At 41.4% G+C, this 25,919-nt stretch overlaps 1 protein-coding gene across 1 annotated transcript in view; it reads left to right on the plus strand.

Moving 5' to 3' along the window:
• The window catches only part of TOP3A (topoisomerase 3alpha), a 493,378-nt gene that overhangs the window by 131,717 nt on the left and 335,742 nt on the right, over positions 1-25,919 (plus strand). The window contains exon 11 of the mRNA XM_089416209.1: positions 2,490-2,564. Coding sequence (XP_089272335.1) covers positions 2,490-2,564 — 75 coding nt within the window. The remainder of the gene's footprint in view (positions 1-2,489; positions 2,565-25,919) is intronic.

A 25,919-nucleotide genomic window follows, 5' to 3' on the forward strand; every position in this document is an offset into this window, starting at 1 on the left:
CAAAATATCTGTGAGGCTAATACCTCAAGACCACAGCTGATTCTGCTCCGAAATCTGGCCAAACTGGGGCACATGAAATGCCCCTACGTCAGCCTTTGCGCAAGCTAATTCACAGTGCCTTTGGAACACGCTGAATCCTGCAACTTTGCCTGTCTTTGCCACAGGAAGTGACTTGCTTGGCTCCTGGAATTTATCCTGGCCCTCATCAACTGAATCGATGACTCCTCTCGCTGAATCAAACTCTCCTTTGAAGCCCTCTTATGCAGTCCTTGCAACTTCTTGAGGAAAACTCGTCCTCCTCTCAACTGACTTCTTTGGATCTGGAATCCTCCTCCAAAAATCTGCTACTGATCTCCCTCTAGATCTTGCTTCCTTCTGGCTCGATTTCTTCCGGTTGAATGCTGCTCTCTGGAAAATCGATCTGCCAAGGAAACTCGCTCTTCCCGTGTGTCCTTCTCCAACCCCATCGACGTCCTCTTATAATCCCCAGTTCGATCACCAACGACCACGATTAAGTGCTTATCTATGGCTGAGATCATTTATGAGTTGGTCCATGTGAGTTTCTAGAAAATTCTCACCTTTCTCAATTAATTCCCATTAATTAATCGATTTTCCTAAGTTAGGTGTTTTTAATTATCGATCAATTAATTTAATTGAGTTGTCTCTATGTGGAATTTCTAGAAATGATTTTTGGGTTCTGGAGGTCGCATGTGTTTTAGCCTCTCCACAAAGTTTGAGACTAGAACAGCATCTGATGCTACAAAAACTAACATTACTCTCCATATTAGGGTGGGCAATGAGTCTTTGATATATAGTTTTTCCGCATGGCCTTAGATGTTAAGAGAGATGGGCTTCCTCACACTAGTGCTCCCTTGAGGGTTAGGCAAATGAGTCCCTTAGGGCTCAAATACTCTCCGAATGACATCTTCAGACAATGCATTGGCCCCTTCATAGTCATAGATGCCTTTGATTAGAATCTTGCTTATCTCCCCCCTCACTCAGCTTCGACACCTAGCATTGACAGACTTTGGCAATGTCTGTATTTTGATTGAGCATAGATTGGCAACCACTTTGGGAGCTATTTTGTGCTCCCACTATTTACGTCATTGGTTGTACTTGTACTTTTTTGCCCCATTGACCTACTTACTGTGGCCATTTATAAAATCATCTTATCTTATCTTCTCTTTGGTTTTACTTCCTAAGGTTACTAAGATTTTCATGACAATTGAAAGAAATGTTACCTTGTTTCATGTTGCATTCAATTATATTATTTGACATTGCTGAACATGTGAGAAAAATGATCATTATTTATATCATATTTTTCCATAGAAGAGATTATATAATAAGCTAAATTTCTTTGGAAATCAATTGTTCTTCTCTTCTATTTATCCTTCTCTTAAATGGATACTTCTAAGATTTTATATATTTTTTCTAGGATTATGCCTTTATCTTTTGACCCTTAATGACATTATTTTCTAAAGCTACAACTCTTTTAGTAGATGCTTCATATTCTTCTTTAAGAATATAGAGTTTAGCAACAAACACCATAATGATGAAAATGAATACAAACTTTATTTAGGGTAGCACTTCTCACAATATTATCGAAATTATTGTAATAATTCACCGTTCTGAAATTATCGTGATAATTTAGGTAATTATTGCGATAATTTGGAAATATCACCCTATCTGTCATTATCACTTGGATTAATGCTTAGAGGGTGATATAAATGAAGGGGATCCCAATATACACGATGATTTGGATGTTATGTAGCTATTTGCTGTAGCATGATTTTTTTTGGACTTTAGAGGCCATTTAGAGCACTCTTTGTTTGATGTATTTTGATTGAAAGATGGATTGCATTCGTTGCTACTTTGGTTATATGCACCCTTGCTATACATGAGAAACCTCACATATTTGTGTATAATGGTTTGGATTCATAGGATGCACATGAGTTATATTTTCTCTTCAAGATTTCAATATTTTATGTATTTTTTGGTCGACCAATCTTTTGGTCCGGTTCTAATGACATTGCTAAGGATGTTGTGACCATTTTCCATCAAGCAAACAAGGAGAAATTCATTGTTTCCATTGCCATGATTCATGTCATAAAGTACATTTAATTTTGTTTTGATGTGATTTGTACCATCCTATCAGATCTTATGACTAAGGACAAATATCATATTTCTGTATTGATACCTGATATACCACTTGACATCTCATACATCTTATATATCAGTTTTATTTTCATATTTTTGTAGCAATGTGTTTATTTAATGTTGCTATTGCTTTAGAAGTTAAAAAATTGAAAAATGATCATTTTTGTATTTTTTTAGTTTTTCCTTATAATTTTCGATATTTTCCCCAATATCGCTGATAATTTAAATTGATAAATTGCTGATTACAATAAATGTAACATTGACTTTATTATCTAATTGAATATACTTATGTGGAGTTTGAGCTAACTTTGAGACTTTGTGTTTCCTTGTAGAGGAATTACTTGGAGATTTATAGGTATGAATCTTGGGGAGGTTCAACTATTCCAACATTTATGACTCGACAACAGGTCATCTTTTAGTTTCTCACTAATACTTTTTCCTACATAGATCTTTGTTCTCTAGAAACCTAAATGTTGTCCATTTATAACTCTTTGATGATTTTTTTTAGCAGATTATGAGTTCATTGTAATTGATGTCTATGTCAGTTCTGAACCAGATTTCTCTGTCATGTGAACCAGCTTAGGAAAGCCAAATGCCCATTTGTTGGAGGCTTGACTCACACTTCGAGGAGTGACAACCTAGCTTTAGCTAAAGTATATTATATGAGCAGCAAATAACATGCAATATGTTGTAATAATTTTGTGAATGTAATAACCATGTTTTTGACTAATTGGTATAAGCATATGCATAAATAACACAAATATCTTGTCCCAAGTTGAACTTGAGAAAATAGTGTAAGCTGGTAACTGTGGGAAGGGTCTATGGGATGCTACCTAGACTTCTTATTCTATTTGTAATCAGTATTTATTTTTGTACATATTTTTTACTTGCATTATTGCTATTACTCTCTAGACTTGCACTTAAAGATATTTAAAGCCCCAAAACCAAGTGCAATGCTAGAGCCACTTAGGAAGGTTGCTCTCTGTGACCACAACAACTCTTTCCCTTACTTTTAGGTTCACTCTCCTTCAGTGTAAGATCCCGTATCTGAAATATGCTAGTACAACTTGCAAAAATATTAAATTTTATCTTTTAGGAATCTTGACAAACACTTTGTGTGCAAGCTTTTCTTCAAACACTTTGAATGCAAAACACTTACAGCAGAAATATTTTAAGGCACAACCAGTCTTTTATTAATTTGATTAAGAGATTTACATGGAGAATATTAATCTGAGAACCTATAATACAACTCTAGTAAATAATTCAGTCAATGCGCTACTCCTATAGCCAGCAACTCGACCCTCCTATAATGATGAATTCGGCATCAACAAATAAGCTTAGCTCCTGCAAATAATCTTGACCCCAACAAATACAGATCTTTGACAAATAATCTCGGTCCCAGCAAATAAAGATCTCCGACAAATAATATTGGCCCCAACAAATAAAGATCTCTAGAAAATAATCTTGGCCCCAGTAAATAAAGATCGCTGGCAAATAATCTCGGCCCCAACAAATAAATTTGGCCCCGGAAAATAAACTAGGCTCCGACAAATAAACTCGGCCCAACAAATAAACTCGGCCTTAGCAGATAAATTTAGCTTCTATAGAATATGAATTCGACTGTCCAATCAAATCGACCTCAACCAATAACCTTTAGCTGTGACAAATGTCTTCAACAATGATCCAATCTCCAACTCCGACAATAATAACCATTTTGCCTCATTGAAGAAATGTCTTCCAAATAAATTGCAATTGAAGCATAAATGGAAAACCTATGTGATTTTCCCACAATGCCAACTAAGGTGGCAATGATGTCCACCGAAATTGGGGAGTACCAGCTAGGGTGGCAATGATGTCCACTGAAATTGGTGAGTACTAACTAGGGTGGAAATGATGCCCACCAAAACTAGTGTGAGTCTCGCTTGAATCCCTGGAGAGAAACTTGCCTAAGCTCCCAATCAATCAACAAGAAATAATCATAAACCAGAATGAATGAGGAATGACCCTCTCTCCCCTTTTATAAGATTTTGCCGAATCTTCTCCAATCTTCTAGAAATCTCCTTTTATTATTTTATTAGTGCATCTTCCTCCTAGTTTCCAGGTGACTTTTCCCCCGTTTATTTACCCTTTAGATAAAAACACTTTTTCTCTTTTTATTTAATAAGTGACTTTTTATTACTAACTAAAATTGCTTTTACCTCCTAAAAATGCTTACACTACCACCATGAGCACACAAGCCTCCCAAAGCTCATTTTCTTCATTTTGCCTTGTGGATCTTTTTGTCCTGATTCCAACGAGCTATTACACTCGTAGTTTTAAACTAGGCCAGTCTGACTCGAAATCGAGCTGGTTGACCGAACCATACCCTTGCCCGGACTGAGTAGGTCAATTATCCGATTCGGCCGCTGCTCCGTTATCGAATCGACTGAGTTGGTCACCGATTCGGCCGATTCGGTAATGGACAGACCAGACTAATCAGCCCGACTTAAACCAGTCGGTCTCAACGGCGGGAAAAAAGGTGAGGTGGGCAAACTTGAAATCAATTTTTTTTTTGTTTAAACTATTTCCTAGCCCCTCTACCTTTCTCCCACACCTATAAAGGTGACCCGACTCCCTCATATTTCCTCACAACTATCTCATTTCATCTATGTGAGCAATTGTGAGGAGTTTGTGAGTAGTTGGAGTTGGTTTTTGGAGTAGCATTGAGGAGGTTTTTGGGCGATCTTTGGAGCAACATTGAGGAGTTGGTTTTTGGAGGAACATTGATTATGTGTTTTTGTTTTGATCTCTATATATTACATGTATTGGACAATGCACTAGGTGCCATTTTGATATAATAAATATATTCATGAGCATGCTTTGGTCAAGTGTTGTCTTCTCTCTATTATTCTAATGCTTTGACTTTCAAACATGGATGAAAATCTTTAAAAATATGGTTTTCACTAAAATTAAATATTTAATGTATCTTTTACAAGATCGAGTCATTGGAATCAACTAGTCCAAATTGATACCGAGTCGGAGTCCAAGTCGATACTGAGTCGGAGTTGACCCTTGGCCAGTTCTGAGTAATCAACTTGAAACAACACCTTAAGCGTAATTAATTTAAAATATGCCCGTTAATAACTCCGTTTTATTAAAGTCGTTAGAGTGCAACAAAACCAAGATACAACTATGTGAAACTAATCTTGATGATGAAAAATGGAGAGCGATCCCAGTTGGCCCTCATAAAACAACTCAAAGTTCTCTGGGCCCACCAATATTGTGATACTTCTCCTGTGAACTGGCTGACATAAGCTCTGGAAATCCCTCCTAATCTCACCACAAGGAAATAAAAAAAATGGGGACATTACCGTATCTCCTCCCAAAAATTGCGTGTCCTCAAGAAATTTCATCGTATGCTGCCGCTCCACATGCCAATCCAAACTAATACTAGGGTCCCAAATGTGCCACTGTGCCACTCCAGACCACTGTACTACCCCAACATGAATGGATCTCATGATACTGGGGTCCCAAACCATCCTGATCATCGTGAAGCATTCCTTGCTCCACTCACTCCCCAACAAGGCATAGACACCAGAGGCCCTTTGCATACTGCCAATAAGTAGAGCATCTCGAAAATGCAAAATCCCAGTCATCTCCTCGAGAATTTCTCTATCGGAAAACCAATCTCATGTACCTCAAGAGTGAACTCTTGAAGGTACAATCCAACTCTTGCTGAGAAGGGTCCTCCTCCACATGAACTAACCACAACTTCCTCTCGCTGATCACACTGCCATACTAGTGAGGCGCTCCAAAATATCAACGAATCACTGAGAAGTGAAATGCTCTCTGTGAAACTGAGGTCCACTGGAAGGTATGAGTGATATCCCCTATAAAAACCAGCTCCTTGCTAATGGTAGCTGAATTGCCAAGATTTGTGATGCCAAGGTGCCATGCTAATCTCAAAGAAAGACTACCATGTTGTCGCTATGCCACTCTGGTCATAAATAACTGTCCATCGTGCTCATACTGAATCCTCCTCACCTAGAACTACATGCCAAAATATCTTTAAGGTTTGAACCCACAACCATGAAACACATCCTGCCAAGGTATCTCAAGGAGGTCAGAGTCTACCGAGCTACAACTAGACTCGATCCTGAGCAACAACAATGAAAATATGTGTTGAAAAATGTAGCAAGAAATTCTCAATTTGATTTTGCCTTGATTAAATTGAGAAAATTCGAATTTCCACATCAACAGACAACTTGGATGCAGTTAACTTGTGTGACATGGCTTGTGTCACCTAGTTTACTCAGTAAATTCGAGTTGGAGGAGTTAGAGTTCAGTTAAGCATGTTTGATTACTAATTTGTAGCAATCAAAGTCAATTATCTCAAGTTGTTTTCAGTTAAACTAGTTCCAACTGTTGGAGGAACTAGTGGAAGGTCAATTATGCAGTGGGACTTCAGTCAAACTCAGTGATCATCCAGTTAACTGATCAATCAACCCAAAATAGCTAGTGCATGCAGAGAATTTGAGTTACCCAGTTGAGGTGGAGATTCTAAGGCAGTGTAACATCAATTGTAGACTATTCGGAGTGTACAGGTGTTGCATGCAACCTGATGATCAACCTGAGGAATTGCGCAATCCATTTTGGAGAAATTCCTAAATAATAGGGGCCTAATTTCTCAAGGAATTGCACAAGGAAATAGGGGCTAAAGTAGAGGCAAAATTTGACTAAGTCCGGGCCAAAGCTTCTCAGTGAGCTGAGAGATAGGTTATGCACTTGCAGCTTGTGCTCAATTGAACAACGAAATTGTAATACATCTCTATTCAACATGCATTGGGGTCTTTAGCAGTTTGCTTTCGTCGGGAAAAATACTATTTGCATGTGTGTGATTTCTTATTGCATATCTAAAATTTTTGTTCTAAATTGTAATTAATGTCCGCAGAGCAGTAGAATAGGTTTGTGTCTTGTGATTTTGATTAAAACATCATAAGTAGTTGAAATCTACACCCTAATTTCTACATGGTATCAGAGTAGGTTTCACATTAGAGCAGGGATTTCAAAGTTATTTCTCAGGAGGTTTGAATTTGGCGTTCAGTGCAACATGATTTCTTCAGAGCTGAGAAGATGGCCTTCAATGGACTAAGGTTAGAGTATGCCTTGGAAGGCACCTGTAATTTTGTTGCATGGAAGGATCACATGGAGGTGGTATTGGATGACAATGGATTGCTAATATACATCAAGACAAATGTTGCAAAACCACTAGAATTTGACGCCCAGAACCTTGCTTAGTGGAAGAAAAATGTAGCCAAGTTGAGGAGAATAATCTTGGAGGGAGTACGGGATCACATTGTTTCAAATCTCCACGGAAACGAAACTTCATTCGCAATGTGGAAAACACTAACAAAATTGTTTGAGAATAGTAGTGACCACAAAAAGCTGGTGCTTAAGGATAAACTTCGAAGTATCAAGATACAAAAGAATGACACTATTCCACATGATTTGAGCAAGTTCACACAATGTTGTGATGAACTTGGCGGGGTTGGTGTAAATGTTCCTGAAGAAGACTTGGTAAGCCTAGTCCTTCTGGGCCTTCCTAAGCGTTGGCATAGCTATCAATATTCAGTGAATGGGAGGGAGAAACTACCGAATTGGGAGCGCTTATGGTGCGATTTGGCACTAGAGGAAATAAGGTGGAATACTAGAGATGGGACTTCATCCAAGGGCGAGATGAAGAAAACTTTGCATTGGCTGGAAAGGCGAAGAAGGGAAAAGGGGAGAAATCTCAATCCAAACTAAAATCTAGTCAAGGGGGCAAGAAGAAAGATTTGTCCAAAATTAAATGCTTCCATTGTCATGAATTTAGGCACTATGCCATGAAGTGTCCACACAAAAAGGCAAGCAAGAAGACCTCAGGAGGAGCAACAGGTGAAGCCTTAGCTTCACAATTTGAGCTTGACTTTACCCTTATCGCATGCATGGTCAACACAGTGATGGGGAGCGTGTGGTACTTGGACTCAGGTGCATTGTTCCACATGACAAGGGGTAGAATTTTTTAGTGACTTGGAAGAAAAATATTTGTAGATGCACATTGAGATGGGGGACAACGGAAGGTATAGTGGGACCGGGATTTGTATAGTCACCTTTCAGAGGGTGTCAGGCTCCCCGCTTAGGCTTAAGGATGTCATGTTCGTTCCGGGCCAAAACAAAATCTCGTCTATTCAGAATGTATTTTGGATTAATCACTTCATTGGATTTGAGTCAACGTTTCAAACCATCTACTGTGGTTCATCCTCAGGACAAGGATGAAAAACTAGATCTATCATTAGGTAAAAATAGCAGAGATGCATCATGTCCTAGAAATAGCCATTGGAAAATAAACTTAAATTTTTTTATAATTAAAGTTATAAGATGAACGTTAGAGAAGAGTAGGTTAAAATGATCTTCAAGATTATTTAGACCTGCTCTTCTCTAACGTTCATCTTATAACATTAATTATAAAATTTTGTAAGTTTATTTTCCAACGACTATTTCTGGGACATGATCCACCTCCGCTATTTATACCTAATGATAGATCTGGTTTTTCATCCTTGTCCCGAGGATGAACCACAGTAGATGGTTCGAAACATTGACTCAAATCCGATGATGTGATTAATTCGAAATATATTCTGAATAGCGATATGGATCATAGAAGTCTAAAATCAATGAAAATTCTCGTCTCTATTGCAGCTTTGGAAGACTGTGGTTATGATGTGATCTTCAACAAAGTAAAGGCATTCTTGAGACACATAGCCATGAAACAGGTGAAGCATATCGAGGTTCGTGTGAAGAACTTGTATAAGCTAGATGTGGAGGATTGTGCCGCGTTAAGCACTACAGCGGAGAAGGTGCAGAGCCACAATGTCGGTGAACTTTGACATAAAAGACGGGGCCATTTGCATCATGGCGCCCTGAAGATCATGAAGCAGATAACCATAGGCCTCCCCAAAGGGGCACTTGAGCAACAGGATGTATACAAAGGATATACGTTGGGGAAGTACACAAATCCACATTCCGTCATCGGGACAACAAAGCACATGCAATCCTTGAAAGGATCCACTCTGATGTCTATGGACCTTTCTCGACAGCCTCCACTGTTAGACACAAATATTTTGTTATTTTTATTGATGACTTCTCAAGGAAGTGTTGGATCTTCTTCATGCGGATGAAATACGAGACATTCTCCAAGTTCGTAGAATTCAAGGCACTGGTTGAGAAAGAAACCGACAAGGTGAAGGCTCTCAGGAGCGATAATGGAGGTGAGTATGTGTCTAATGAATTTAAAAATTTCTGTGCAAAAGAAGGCGTTCGACGAGAGTTGACAACACCTCACAACCCACAACAGAATGGGGTGGTTGAGAGAAAGAATCATAGCATTGTGCGAGCAATGAGGTCGATATTGCATGACCAAGGCCTACCTCTATATTTGTGGGTTGAAGCATGCAACACAATAGTCTATTTGCAGAGCTGGAGTCCTCTTCGGATTTTGGGCATGATTACACCGAAGGATTCTTTCTCATGGAGGAAGTCGGATGTGTCGCACTTCAGGATTTTTGGAGCCTCTGTTTACTACCATGTCTCCAAAGAATCAAGGAAGAAGCTAGAGACGGTGATAGAATTGGCGGTATTTGTGGGTTACACAGAACTCTACACAACTACTGTGTGTACTTGCCATCCCTCATAATGACAGTTGTGCGAAGGGATTTAAAATTTGATGAGGAGAAGGCCATGCAGTGCTCTCTTGAGAGGTAGCTTCAGATCCCACTAGAAGAGGAGCTTTTAGGTCCAGAGGAGGAACCTCAAGAAGTTGTGGAGCAACCAAAAATTGAGGAGCATAGAGTGCAGACAACTAGTCAACAAAACCATCCAGAGAAGGCATAAAAAGAACTAGGGAAGCTGAGAGACTTGTGTAAGATGCGAGGGAGAATGTGGGTGCTCCTTCAAATCATCGTAGGCAGAGAAGGCCACCTGATCGGTACACTGGCTACATGTCTCTAATGACTGAGCTTGTTGAGACTGAGCCATCCTATTTCAAGAAGTAGAGCAACCTGTATGGGTTGATGCAATGGTGGAGAAATATGAATCCATTGTAAAGAACAGTGTTTGGGAAGTGGTCCCAAGACTAGCAGATAAATCAGTTGTGGGTTCGAGATGGATCTTCAAGGTTATGCAGGCAGCAGACGAAAGCATAGAGAAGTAGGAAGGCCAGATTTGTGGCCAAGAGGTACTCTCAAGTTGAAGGGATTGACAATGAGGAGTCCTTTGCTCCTGTAGAAAGGTATTCATCCATTATATCAATTCTTACTTTGGTTGCGCAGATGGGGTGGAAGATGTTGAAAAGTGTAACTAGGTTCGATCTTCATAATGACATGTAATTATGATCTTTGTAAATGATGAAAAGAAGAGAATAAAATTATTATTGTAAGACTTGTTTCATGGGTTTCATGAGCAAGAGATTTTATTTAGATGGCTCCCATTGAGAGCCTTAGGATTTTTCATGAAATTTAAAGAGTCAATATCATGTATGAAGAACCCGTCTCTTCACATTTACACAATACAATGATTTAGATATCTCTCTCTGAAGTTCGGATGAGGTTACAATCATCAAGTTCAGATCTCTGAATTCGGGTGGATAGAGGCATTGTGAAGTTCGGATACATCTTTGTAATTTTGGATGGGTAGTAGCAAGATATCTTTGTGGAAACTACGGTATGGTGCTATCTTAAAGTCAAGGGAATTTGGATCCCTCTGAGATTCGGATCACAGAAAACGAGAACAATTCGGATGGGTCAGCGAGGAGTGATGAAGGGACAACAAAGTTTTGTCTAGTGAAGGAGCTATTGTTCAGTGTTGTATCACTGTGTTTTGGTGCTGCTGCAGAGGTCTCATTTTGGTGACATTACTTTGACATGTTTCGGTGCCATGACTAGTATATCTACAGTTCGTTGAAGAGATGATCTCAATGTGAAGACGCTCAAAGAGGAAGTGGAGTCAAGAGGAAGAATAGAGAACTAGTGTCTTGGTCTTAGAGTGGCTAATAGCTTAAGGGTCTTGGTCATGATATTCGTCAATTAGAATCTCTATATGAAGAATTTGTGCGGGTTTTCCTCTCAAAGAGCGAGAGGTTTTGGCCCTAGCTCATCTCCTACATTGTGTGTCTCTTGTCTATTTATGTTTATGCATTGGTAGCCGTTTGATGAAGAAGAACACTAATAAATTAAGAAAAGAGAAGATCCTAATCTAATGAAGTAAAAGAGATTCACAAGCAGTTACTAATAAAGAGAAATCACCTAACTATTGATGCTCTAGATTTCTCAACATGCTATCAAAGCTAAGGTGTCAAAGTCAAGAAAAGGGCATGCAATCAAGAGACACTCAAGGATCGGATCTCGAGAAAGGCATCAAAGCGAAAGTTGAAGGATATCGAAGCAAGTTGAAGGATCTACATTGTACAATCAAACCCTAGATCAAAGAAGGAAGTCTACTTGGGATCATCAAATAATCAAGGCCAAAGCCTTATTTCTACTCAAAGCGAATATATCTACAAATCAAGGCAACTAAAAGTCTACACCAGCAAGAGGGTTGGTTCCTATAGTCTTTAGCAACAGACCAAAAAGACCATTATCAAGATGATGTTGATTTGGGGTAGCATCGAATGTGCTCTAGCCATGAAAATTGGTGGAGAGGCTAAACCACATGAGATCTGCAAGACCCAGAAATGGTTTGGACAGATTCTAACTCGTTTGGGAGATATTAAAATAATTAATATTTTTAATGGAGTTTCATAAGTCTAAACTTTGGAAAAATAAGATATTAATGGGTATTAATATAAAACTGGGTTAGAATGTTCCAAAAGTCATGGATCAAGCCAAATCTAATCTTAGATGTTGATTAGAGATTTAATCTCGGCCGTTGATGGACGAACGAGAAAAGTATAAGAGGAGGCTTGAGGGTCAATTGGTGAACACACTAGAGTGATCAGTCATTTTATTCTCTAGAGCGGGGTTTGTTAAGAGAGATAGAATCAGTGACCAACAGCGAGGGGCAGTGAATACATAGAAGAGAGGTAGAGTTGGTACTAGAGAGACAACGCAAAGCCTATAGAGGTTGACGCAGAGGCATCCAGGAGCTGCGCAAAGCTAGGAGAGGCCAGCATGTGAGACGCAGAGGGTCTAGGGGCTGACGCAGAAGCTCCAGAAGTTGACGCAGAGGCTAGCAGAGCTAACGTAAGGCCAAGAGGTGGCGCTGGAAGAATTTCATGGGACAGACTGGGTGCTAGTGAGCCGGATAGGGTGACGTAGTCCCTATTAGAGTGACGTAGAGCAGTGGGAACTACAATTGTTGCTATGTGATCGTTCATCCAGTGATTATTCAGCCGGAATATCTGTCTCTGAGGAGAGGTACTACTGTCGAGGGCATTCTCTATTGGGTGAGACATTTCTGGCACCCTGGTTGTATTATGAAAACTGCATAATAATAAAATCCTCTGAATAGCTGCACCGGTTTTGCCCGCATTGGGATCTTTCGGGGACATTGGTCCAAAAATAACGATGTCACTTGTGTGCTTGTTTTCTTTCAGTTGATGATCTGTAGATGTTGATACTGTAGTTGTGTTTATTTTCAGTATTTACATGGTAAATAACTTGTTAAGTAATTAAACAAGTAGTAAGAAATAAACCAGATAGTACAGGAAGAATTTCTAAAGGGTTAAACTTAGAAATTCCAACATGGTATCAGAGCGTGGTTGCATATCAGAAGATAACTAAAGGCATCAGCTAGCAAAGCAGTAGCAGCAGATTCAGCTGTCCCGAGTGACAGAACTGATCCGTAAGGAGTGACGCAAAGAGATTGCGTCATCATTTTGGGCCAGAGAGAGGCAGCGCAGAGGCTAAGGGAGGCATAATCAGGTTCACACAGAGCCACACAGAGGCCTGGAGGGCTGATGCTGTTGGCCAAGGGAGTTGATTTGCCGTTGCCGGGATTGCGCAGAGCGAAGTGGCTCAATCCTTCAGTTGTTGGGGTATAGGAGGCTGCGGGTAGTTTGTGGAGCGAAGCTGGTGGGGTACTGTGGTAAGAACAATACCTAACAGGGGAAGACCAAGGAGGAGGGATTTCTAGAAGGGAAATCGAGACTCAGAGGGAGTCGAACCAAGAACTTCCAGACAGGAAGTTGAGAGACTCAGCAAGAGTCGAACATAGGACTTCCAGGAGGGAAGTAGAGAGACTTGGAGGAGTCAGAAGAGCAGCATAATGGCTGTGAATGGACTGAGATATTTCCAGAAGGGAAATCGAGACTCAGAGGGAGTCGAACCGAGAACTTCTAGACGAGAAGTTGAGAGACTCAGCAGGAGTCGAACAGAGGACTTCCAAGAGGGAAGTAGATAGGCTCGGAGGAGTCAGAAGAAGAGCAACATAATGGCCGTGAATGGACTGAGAGATTAGAATAGGTTGGACAGAGCATCCAATTTCGTGGTCTCGAAGGCTAGAATCTTGTCCATTCTAGATAGATATCACATCAAGGACTTCGCTTTGAAAACAATAGTGATCCCAGTTGACCCAACTGAAAATGAGAAGTACGAGGAGGCAATGGCCAGTGCGAAGAGCATCATCCTTCATGGGGTCAAGGATCATGTGGTGCTGCATATTGCCGAGGACACAGCAAATGAGATGTGGGATGCCCTGACGAAATTGTACCAACATAGTACCGTGCAGAGGAAGATGTTACTTGAAAATCAACTGCGGTCATACCAGATGCAGAAGGGAGAGCAAATAGATGTCTTCCTCGGTCGATTGAAGGAGATGTGTGACCAACTAACCTCCATAGGGGCCATGCCGGATCAGGAATTGACGGTGAGGACCGCATTGAACGCAGTCTTAGAGGATTGGGAGGTATTTTTCCAGAGCATACTAGGCAGGCGAGCCTTCCAGATTGGGAGGAGCTGTGGGCGACTCTTCGTCAAGAAGAGATCAGACGGGTGACCAAGGCGGGAAGTAGCGGAAAAGGGGTCAAAATCAAGAAGGAGGAAGAAGAGGATGCGGCTCTAGAATTTGTGGGAAAGCAGGAGAAGAGAATGAAGAAGGACCTCTTTAAGGTCAAATGCTTCCATTGTGGGGAACTAGGTCATTTTGCGAACTAGTGTCCTAGGAAGAAGGGTAAGGGAGAGGCTTCTGAGACCAATGCAGTGCCAGCAAGGGCTGAGAAAGAAGTTGAGGAGGATGACGATTGTGCCATGAGTGCTCATGTGCCAGTGGAGAAGAAGTGGGGAGACATCGAGCTGTGGTTAGGAGGACTACAGTCAATGAGGGGCAGGATCCTAGAGGTACCCAACCTCTTGGATTATACCTTGCTACGGAAGCCTCGAAGAGGAGTAGCAGGACTGGCAGATGCGGATGGAGCGACAGAGAGTGCTACAATGCAGGAGTCCCGGGACAGCACGAGGCTGGCAGGCTGCAACAGTGCGAGAGGCACGAGAGTGTTGCACCAGTGTAGGATGGCACAGAGAGATGTGCAACGGTGCGAGATGCAGGGAGTTGTTGCAGCAACACAGAGGTCAGTAGAGGGAGCACTTGTTAGCAGTAGAGGGAGCTTTAACATTGAGAGTGTCTCTAGCTTGACAGGGATGTCAGAGTTGGGTGGATCAGTTACTTACTTCTCAGTAACTGAGTTGCAGTGTAGCAGTTAGCAATGGCATTGCTATAGGCAGCGCGATGCAGCATGATGAGAGGGGATGCAGTGCTGGCAGGATGAACCAATAACAGCACAGATGCAGAGGGTGCTGCCGTACAGATGCAGCAGTGGCAGTGGCAGGGCCATGGGCAGCAATACAGGATGCAACAATGCAGAGGATGTTGGGTGGGGAGGCCTAGCATCAGCACAGAGACCAATGCTGGATAATCAGGGTGATATTCAGTGTGGAGTATTACTAGAGCACAATCCTCGCTAAGATGGAGTGTTGATTTTGGGTAGCATCGGATGTGGTCTAGCCATGAAAATTGGTGGAGAGGCTAAAGCACATGAGATCTCCAAGACCCAGAAATGGTTTGGGCAGATTCTAACCAGTTTGGGAGATATTAAATAATTAATATTTTTAATGGAGTTCCTAAGTCTAAACTTTGGAAAAATAAAATATTAATGGGTATTAATATAAAACTGGGTTAGAATGTTCGAAAAGTCATGGATCAAGCCAAATCTAATCTTAGTCGTTGATTAGAGATTTAATCTCGGCTGTTGATGGACCAACGAGAAAAGTATAAGAGGAGGCTTGAGGGTCAGTTGGAGAACACACTAGAGTGATCAGTCATTCTATTATCTAGAGCAGGGTTTGCTAAGAGAGATAGAATCAGTGATCAGCAACGAGGGGCAGTGAATACATAGTAAAGAGGTAGAGTTGGTACTAGAGAGACAATGCAGAGCCCGAAGAGGTTGATGCAGAGGCAGCCAGGAGCTGTGCAGAGCTAGGAGAGGCCAGCGTGTGAGACGCAGAGGGTCTAGTGGCTGACGTAGAAGCTCCAGAAGCTGACGCAGAGGCTAGGAGAGTTGACGCAGGGCCAAGAGGCAGCACTGGAAGTATTTTGTGGGACAGAATGGGTGCTAGTGAGTTGGATAGGGTGATGCAGAGCAGTGGGAACTACAATTATTGTTGCGGGATCGTTCATCCGATGATTATTTAGTCGGAATATCTGTCTCTGAGGAGAGGTACTGCTACCGAGAGCATTCTCTATTGGGTGAGCCATTTCTGGTACCCTGGTTGTATTCTGAAAACTGCATAATAATAAAACCCTCTGAATAGCTGCATCGGTTTTCCCGCATTGGGTTTTTTCAGGGACATTGGTCCAAAAATAACGGTGTCACTTGTGTGCTTGTTTTCTTTCAGTTGATGATCTGTAGATGTTGATACTATACTTGTGTTTATTTTCAGTATTTACATGGTAAATAGCTTGTTAAGTAGTTAAACAAGTAGGAAGAAATAAACCAGATAGTATAGGAAGAATTTCTAATGGGTTAAACTTAGAAATTTCAATGTGGTATCAGTGCATGGTTGTAGATCACAGGATAACTGAAGACATCAACTAGTAGAGCAGTAGCAACAGATTCAACTCTCGCGAGTGATAGAGCTGATCTGTGCAGAAGGCGACAGAGGAAGGAGTGACGTAGAGAGACTGCATCATCATTCTGGGCCAGAGAGAGGCAGCGCAAAGGCTAAGGGAGGCAAAATCAGGCTCACACAGAGCCACGCAGAGGCCAGGAGGGCTGATGCAGTTAGCTAGGGGAGCTGATTTGCCGGTGCCGGGATTGCGCAGAGCCAAGTGGCTCAATCCTTCAGTTGCTGGGGTATAGGAGGCTGCGGGTAATTTGTGGAGCGAAGCTGGTGGGGTACTGTGGTCAGAACAATACCTAACAGGGCAAGACCAAGGAGGAGGGATTTCCAAAAGGGAAATCGAGACTCAGAGGGAGTCAAACCGAGAACTTCCAGACGGGAAGTTGAGAGACTCAGCAGGAGTCGAACAGAGGACTTCCAGGAGGGAAGTAGAGAGACTTGGAGGAGTCGGAAGAAGAGCAGCATAATGGTCGTGAATGGACTGAGAGATCATAATAGGTTGGAAAGAGCATCCAACTTCGTGGTCTGGAAGGCCAGGATCCTGTCCATTCTAGACAGATATCACATCAAGGACTTCGCTTGGAAAACAATAGCGATCCAGTTGACCCAACTGAAAATGAGAAGTACGAGGAGGCAATGGCCAGGGCGAAGTGCATCATCCTTGATGGGGTCAAGGATCATGTGGTGCCGCATATTTCCGAGAAGGATACGACAAATGAGATGTGGGATGCCCCGAAGAAATTGTACCAGCATACTAACGTGTAGAGGAAGATGTTACTTGAAAATTAGCTGCGGTCATACCAAATGCAGAAGGTAGAGCAGATAGATGTACTCCTTGGTTGATTGAAGGAGATCCGTGACCAGCTAACTTCCATAGGGACCACGCCGGATCAAGAATTGATGGTGAGGACCGCATTGATTGTTGTCTCAGAGGATTGGGAGGTATTTGTCTAGAGCATACTGGGCAGGTCGAGCCTTCTAGATTGGGAGGAACTGTGGGCGGCTCTTCGTCAATAAGAGATCAGACGTGTGACCAAGGCAGGGAGTAGCGGAAAAGGGGTCAGAATCAAGCAACAGGAAGAAGAGGATGTGGCTCTAGCATCTTCGGAAAAGCAGGAGAAGGGAAAGAAGAAGGACCTCTCCAAGGTCAAATGCTTTAATTGTGGGGAACTAGGTCATTTTGTGAACCGGTGTCCTAGGAAGAAGAGTAAGGGAGAGGCTTCTGAGACCAATGCAGCGCCAGCGAGGGCGGAGAAAGAAGTCGAGGAGAATGATGATTGTGCCATGAGTGCTCATGTGTCGCTTGAGAAGAAGTGGGGAGACATCGAGCTGTAGTTAGGAGGACTACAGGTGATGAGGGGCAGTATCCTAGAGGCAGCCAACCTCTTGGATTATACCTTGCTACGGGAGCCCCAAAGAGGAGTAGCAGGATTGGTAGATGTCGGTAGAGACGGATGCAGATGGAGCGGCAGAGAGTGCTACAGTGCAGGTGTCCCGAGACAGTGCGAGGCTAGCACGCTGCAACAATGCGAGAGGCGTGAGAGTGTTGCACCAGTGTAGGATGGCACAGAGAGATGTGTAATGGTGTGAGATGTAGGGAGTTGTTGCAACATCGCAGAGGTCAGTAGAGGGAGCACTTGTTAGCGGCAGAGGGAGCTTGAGCATCAGGAGTGTCTCTAGCCTGACAGGGATGTCAGAGTTGGGTAGATCAGTTACTTACTTCTTAATAACTGAGTTGCAGTGTAGCAGTTAGCAGTGGCATTGCTATAGGAAGCATGATGTAGCATGATAAGAGGGGATGCAGTGTAGATGCAGTGTTGGGAGGATGAACCAGTAGTAGCATAGATGCAGAGGGAGCTGCTGTACAGATGCAACAGTGGCAGTGGTAGGGCCATGGGTAGCAGTACAGGGTGCAATAGTGCAGAGGATGTTGGGCGGGGAGGCCTAGCATCAGCACAGAGACTGGTGCTGGTTAATCAGGGTGATACTCAGTGTGGAGTATTACTAGAGCACAATCCTCGCTAAGATGGAGTGTTGATTTGGGGTAGCATCGGATGTGGTCTAGCCATGAAAATTGGTGGAGAGGCTAAAGCACATGAGATCTCTAAGACCCAGAAATGGTTTGGGCAGATTCTAACCGTTTTGGCATATATTAAAATAATTAATATTTTTAATGGAGTTCTGTAGTCTAAACTTTGGAAAAATAAAATATTAATGGTATTAATATAAAACTGGGTTAGAATGTTCCAAAAGTCATGGATCAAGCCAAATGTAATCTTAGCCGTTGATTAGAGATTTAATCTCCGCCATTGATGGACCAATGAGAAAAGTATAAGAGGAGGCTTGAGGGTCAGTTGGAGAACACACTAGAGTGATCAGTGATTCTATTCTCTAGAGTGGGGTTTGCTAAGAGAGATAGAATCAGTGATTAGCAGCGAGGGGCAGTGAATACATAGTAGAGAGGCAAAGTTGGTACTAGAGAGACAACGCAGAGCTCGAAGAGGTTGATGCAGAGGCAACTGGGTGCTATGCAGAGGCAGCTAGGAGCTACGCAGAGCCAGGAGAGGCCAGCGTGTGAGACACAAAGGATCGAGTGGGTGATTCAAAAGCTCCATAAGCTGACGCAGAGGCTAGGAGAGCTAACGCAGGGCCAAGAGGCAGTGCTGGAAGGATTTCGTGGGATAGACTGGGTGCTGGTGAGTCGGATAGGGTGACGCAGTCCCTATCAGAGTGACGCAAAGCAGTGGGAATTGCAATTGTTGATGTGGGATCGTTCATCTGGTGATTATTCAGCCAGAATATTTGTCTTCGAGGAGAGGTACTACTGTCGAGGGCATTCTCTGTTGGGTGAGCCATTTCTGGCACCCTGGTTGTATTATGAAAACTGCATAATAATAAAACCCTTTGAATAGCTGCAGTGGTTTTCCCGCATTGGGTTTTTCCGGGGACATTGGTCCATAAATAACAGTGTCACTTGTGTGCTTTTTTTTTACTTGATGATATGTAGATGTTGACACTGTACTTGTGTTTATTTTCAGTATTTATATGGTAAATAACTTGTTAAGTAATTAAATAAGTAGGAAGAAATAAACCAGATAGTATAGGAAGAATTTCTAATGGGTTAAACTTAGAAATTCCAACAGATGAAGAGATCTACAAAGCAAGGTAGCCCAAGTATAGACATCCAAGAGAAACATTTCTAGGACTAAGATCACATCATCTTGGAGACCCTAGAAACATTTTTGATCTGCACTCATTCACCACCGAGAAGACGAAGTATCTTGAAGACAAAGAAGGCTAGAAGGCGCTGTCATCATCTTTAAAAACTATAAGACAAGATCCCTCTCATTGAAGCAAGAATCCCCTCCTTGTCCTTGAAGAAGATCATCTAAGGCAACGCCAAAACATCCTCATCAATCATCATCATAAAAGGAGCAATCTCCTTTTGTTGAAGAAGGGATTTTCATTGGGAAAAATACCATCCAAAAGGGGCACTAATACATCTTCTTCAACCACCATCAAAGTGATCAAGTTGGAGATTTCATCTTCACTTATCAAGTAAGTATCTTTTATCCTATAATCTAAATCTGATAAAAATAACTTTGTTTTGCATGAAGATCTATAAGCTAGTTGGGTCATCGAACTTCCTTGCATGGAAAAAAGGGGGGTAAACATAGCCTTTGAAGAAAGTGAAATCATTTAACATATCAATGGAAAGGTATCCTCTGAATACATTGAAAGGTATCAAAGGGCTCAAGGGATTCTTATGAAATCAATCAAAGATCCCTCATCCCTATATGGCGGGATTGGAGACATCAAATAGATATATGATAATCTAGTGGAACTATTCTTTGAAGATGCGATAAAAAAGTCACATCACTTAGATCTGATTTACTCAAATTGAAGGTATCAAAGGATAAAGGGTTATCTTCATAAGGTCTCACTTGCAAGATCTGGGAGAGATGATAAGAAGACAATCATCATTGTTCTAAATGCACTAACTGATGAACAAGGTAACAAATGTCTATGAGGATAAGAAGGCTATCCCATTCAACAACTTGTGGTTTCTATGCAGGATAGAAGAAGACAAGCTAAGGGCAAAACATGTTCAGACATTTGTCAAAAGGAAAAGAAGAACATAGCTAAGATTCAATGCTATGAGCATTATAGGAAATATTGTCCTGAGCTCAAGTAGGACAATAACAAGGAAGATAGGAACGAAGTCCATTTCACTGAAGAAGTGGAGAAAGCTGAAAGAAGGAAGTCTAAGGAAAAGGAAAAGCATTAGAAGTAAGAGCTCGTGACATCACGATAGGAAACATGAAGGTTGTCTGATAGTCAACTATGAAGGGTATAACCCTTGAGAACCTCATTGGAAACTAAAGGAAACGAAGAAGTCATCCAGGACAAGGCTCATCATACATCAAAAGGTTACATCTCTTGGATAAGGATATGCAATATCATCAAGACTCATTGATGGAATCTTCATTGGAAGGTTCACCAATTGAAAGTAGAAGCAAGTGTTTCATCAAGAACTCCAACTTGTGGAATTCATGGGATGATGGTATGATGACATGAGAGATGAAAAAGATCAAGGGATTGAAGCTCTTTTCAATCACGGAAGTTGCTAAAAGCAGCCTAGATGACCTAAAGGTAAATAAGGTATGTATGCTTGTATTCAATATTATAAAGTCATGTTGTATGGTTGCAGGTAACATGGATCACTGCCCAATCTTCAAAAGCATGATCAAAGGAAATGAATCTCTTCCTATAGAAAGTTGTGGAAGGCATGGGTCACACTAGATGAAATCAACATAATATGTCCTCATACGAAGTAGGAGGTGGTTGACTACAATTGAGGAACTTTGAATGATAGCTCTTGGGAATGAAATGTGAGAAGGAAGGAAGAGATCGTGAGATATGCAACCATGGTAAAGGAAATCAACATTTGAAAGACCAAGAAGATTTGACTAAGAAATCTCCCGGAAAGATATGAAGACTCTGATGGAAGTCTGAAAAAGATGGAGACCCTTGACAATGGATATCTTTGGGAGATGTGTCAACATGTATGCAAGATGCTGATACCTACAGGAAGATGTCATGATGAAAGACCATCACAAAGGTAAGTTTGATTTAAGTGTTCATTTCTTATTTTGAACAAGTATCTGGATGGGCTTATGCAGGATTGCCAAGGGAAGAACTGTGGATGTCTTCCTAGAGGACCATGTAGAAGGATGTAAGATCCTTCCAAGAAGACAACATGAAGAAGGCAGCATGACATGAAGCAAGACCAAATGTAGACTGATAGATCACTTTCTGATGAAAGGAATGATGACATGACTGACTCATGAATGAAAGTGATGGATGGTCTATGCCTATGAAGGAGCCCCAAAAGATGAAGACTCCTTGACAAAGGAATTCATGACATCGAAGGAAGGAGCTCTTCAAGCAGCTAGTTGCGGAGCTGTTGTAGGTCCCTAATTAAGAGGGAGCCTGAAAACAAGTTTCTTACTTGGAAGAAACTTGGAAATTCCGAAGCCAAGAGGGAGCTTAGGTACATTCCTTCTGTAAGAATTAGTACATTCCTTTATTGGATTTGATATGTCCTCCCTAATTGAGAGGGAGAGATAGACACATCATTCTGCTCTTCACTTGGGAAGACAGAATGGATGATTGGGTAATCATCTGGCATCTGATACTCTTTGAGGATGAGATAGGACATCCAAGATAAGAGTAGTCGTGGACTGATATTGTTTGGGGACTAGCTATCGAAGATAAGAATAGTCCAAAGAAGGTCATACTCGGTGAATGCTCGGGTGGAGTATGTACCTTGAGAGACAATGATTATGGTGTCTATGAATCATTGGTCTTGCCAACATTGTGCTTTGATCATGTGGTTAGAGCTGTTAGTCAAGGCCTTACTATGTGACAATACTGGTTGATATGATGCTATATAGATGGGTTACCAATCCAACTCTTCTTATGAGAATTTCTTCAGATTGAGAATCGTCAAGCACCATTATGAATACCTTCTTAGTTAAGAGGGAGTGTTGAAAAGTGTAACTAGGTTCGGTCTTCATAATGACATGTAATTATGATCTTTGTAAATGATGAAAAGAAGAGAATAAAATTATTATTGTAAGACTTGTTTAATGGGTTTCATGAGCAAGAGGTTTTATTTAGATGGCTCCCATTGAGAGCCTTGGGATTTGTCATTAAAGTCAAAGAGTCAATCTCATGTATGAAGAACTCTTCTTGGGGATATAAAAATGTATACGAGTCTATGAAAATGTCTAGAAGCCCTGCAATGACAAGCACTAGTCCTTCTCTTGAAGTCGGCCTCAAAACTGAGAGTCAACTCTTGTCAGGTCACTTCAAATAGACACACCTATTTGGATAAACATAGGTCGGCTTATTTATGGGACAAACCACTATAAATACGTGGACAGACTCTTCGCATTTACACAATACAGTGATTCAGATATCTCTCTCTAAAGTTCGGATGAGGTTACAGTCATCAAGTTCGGATCTCTGACCTGGGGTGGACAGAGGCAATGTGAAGTTCAGATACATCTCTGTAATTTCAGATGGGCAGTAGCAAGATATCTCTGTGGAAACTACAATACGGTGCTATCTTACAATCAAGGGAATTTGGATCCATCTGAGATTCAGATCATAGAAAAGGAGAACAGTTCGGATGGGTCAGCGAGGAGTGATGAAGGGACAACAAATTTTTGTCTAGTGAAGGAGCTATTGTTCAATGTTGTATCACTGTGTTTTAATGTTGCTGCAGAGGTCACATTTTGGTGACATTACTTTTGACATGTTTCAGTGCCATGACTAGTATATCTATAGTTCGTTGAAGAGATGATCTCAGTGTGAAGAAGGTTGAAGAGGAAGAGGAGTCAAGAGGAAGAACAGAGAACTAGTGTCTTGGTCTTGATATTTGTCACTTGGAATATCTATAAGAAGAATTTGTGTGGGTTTTCCTCTCAAAGAGTGAGAGGTTTTGGCCTTGGTTCATTGCCTACATCCTGTCTCTTTTCTATTTATGTTCATGCATTGTTAGCTATTTGATGAAGAAAAACACTAATAACTCAAGCAGAGAGAAGATCCTAATCTAACGAAGTAAAAGATATTCACAAGCAATTACTAATCAAGAGAAATCACCCAACTATTGATGCCCTAGATTTCTCAACTGAAGATCCACTAGATGGATGTAAAACAACATTCCTCAATGGAGTTTTTGAGGAGGTGTACATCGAGCAATTGGAAGGTTTTGAGACATTTGATCGAGAGTCTCATGTGTGTAGACTCAAGCGAGCGTTATACGGTCTCAAACAAACACCCCATGCTTGGTACACCAGGATCGATAACTATCTCACTGGTTTGGGCTTCACCAAAAGTGAAGCGGATGCAAACCTCTATCATATCTTGGTAGAAGGTAAATTGCTGATCATTGTCTTATATGTTGATGATTTGATTTTAACTGGTGATGAGTAGCTAATCAGATCTTGCAAGGAGGACATTGCAAGGGAGTTTGAAATGAAAGACATGGGTGACATGCACTACTTCCTCGGGTTAGAAGTATGGCAGGGCGATGGGGAACTGTTTGTCTCTTAAGGCAAGTATGCAAGTGAGATACTATAGAGTTTCTGTGTGGATAGTTGGATACCCATGGAGACACCTCTAGTGACCAACTGGAGGAAGGAGGATACCACTTCAGGTGAAGAAGTGGATACTACCATTCATCGACAGCTAGTGGGTTCACTGATGTATCTTGTGAACACATGAACAAATATGTGGGCTCCTATAGCCCTTAGTATTTTCGCTATAGCCCACGAAGATTCCTTTCTTTCTAGATGCACCCAATTTGTTACTTTTCTCTTTCGGCACATGAAAATATACAGGGCTTCCAAAAAATCTAAAATGAGATACGTCAGGTTTCTTACTGGTGAACATTTCTTCAGGAGTTTTGGAACCCAATGCTTGATGAGGGCATCGGTTTTGTACATATACGGCGGTGTTTGCAACTTCGGCCCATAGAAACTTCGGAAGTCTTTGATCATGGAGCATAGCACGGACAGCTTCCACAATCGTACGATTCTTCCTTTCCGCCACACCATTCTGCTCAGGAGTATAGGGTGTAGTGGTCTCCCTCTTAATGCCAGCCTCTTTGCAAAAGTCATGAAACTCATTGGATTCATATTCAGTCCCATTGTCAGTCCTTAGGATCTTGATCTTCTTTTCGGTTTGATTCTCGATCAAGGCTTTGAAGTGTCAAAACCAGGAGAACACTTTATCCTTCTTTTTCATGAAATATATCCAAGTCTTGTGAGAATAATCATTTGTAAAAGTGAGGTAATATAAATATCCTCCCAAGGAGTTCATAGGCATCATACCGGATATGTCTGAGTGAACCAATTGCAATATATTGGAGGTCTTGCTTTGGCTTGAGGGGAATGGTCCCCTTTTTAGCTTTCCTTCGGCACATCCTAGACATACACCTTCTTGCTCTAATCTGAACTCAGGCATCTCGGTCAACATTCTTATATCAGGTAGAGCTTTATAATGAAGGTGAGCAAACTTCCGATGCCATAGTTCGGATTGAAGCGATGTGTCACAAGTCATGACACCATCAACTCGAAACCTAAGAGTAAAAGCATATTTATAGTCCTTTTTCCATACACATACCTTGCCATCGCTGAAAGCCACCTTGTAGCCTTCGTCTTTCATTGCCGAAATGGACACCAGGTTCTTTTTGAGATCAGGTACATATAATACATCTTGTAAGTGGATGGTATTACCCTGATTCAATTGAAGAGTGACATTTCCTACGCCTTTCACGGGATATTTTGAATTGTCTCCAAGAACAATTTCCAGGTTGGTTTCTTTCTCTACCAGATTATAGAGAGCTTCTTTGTAACCAGTGAAGTGCCTTGAGGCACCACTATCAATAAGCCAATTTCCCAGCGAGTCCGGGGGAGTAGTGGTAGATAGAGCAGCTGGTAGATAATACTCATCTTGCTTATTTTTAGTAGTGTTAGATTCATACCTGGAATTTCTTGCCTTCTTGAATGGTTGTCCTCTTCCTTGATTTCCAACACTCCTTTTACCTCGGCCATTTGACCTGCCATTTCTTTGATTGCCTTGAGAGGGATTTTGATCATCATCCCGGTGTGAGTTCCTTTTATCAGGACACTCCCTTGCATAATGACCTGGTTTATTGCAATGGTAACATCGTCCTTTTCCACCCTTTGGTCTAGCCTTCCTTTTGGATTTAGCCTCGGAATTGTTTCTTCTTTTAGCATGAGAAGAAAAGGCAGCGAGATGACCTTTAAGTGTGGGCATTTCCTATTCTTCCATTCTTGCTTCTTCTTGAATGCATCTAGCCATTAATTCCTCAGATCTAGGAATTACATTATTGTTGAGGAGAGTAGTCCTGAATATATACCATTCAGATGGTAGTCCTCCAAGAGTTGTGAGTGCCATTTCCCTGTCAGGAATTACTTCCCCAATAGATAGGAGATTGTTCTTGATCTCGGTGATCCTTAAGAAATATGCTTGCATATTTTCATCTTTGCCCTTCTTAATCTCCTTTAGCTTATTTCTAAGAAACAGAACTTGATTTGCATCATT

Source organism: Pinus tabuliformis, chromosome 3_2 (assembly GCF_031772625.1).
Source record: "Pinus tabuliformis cultivar Carrire ecotype Pingquan chromosome 3_2, CPIR1, whole genome shotgun sequence".
Classification (NCBI taxonomy): Eukaryota; Viridiplantae; Streptophyta; class Pinopsida; order Pinales; family Pinaceae; genus Pinus; species Pinus tabuliformis.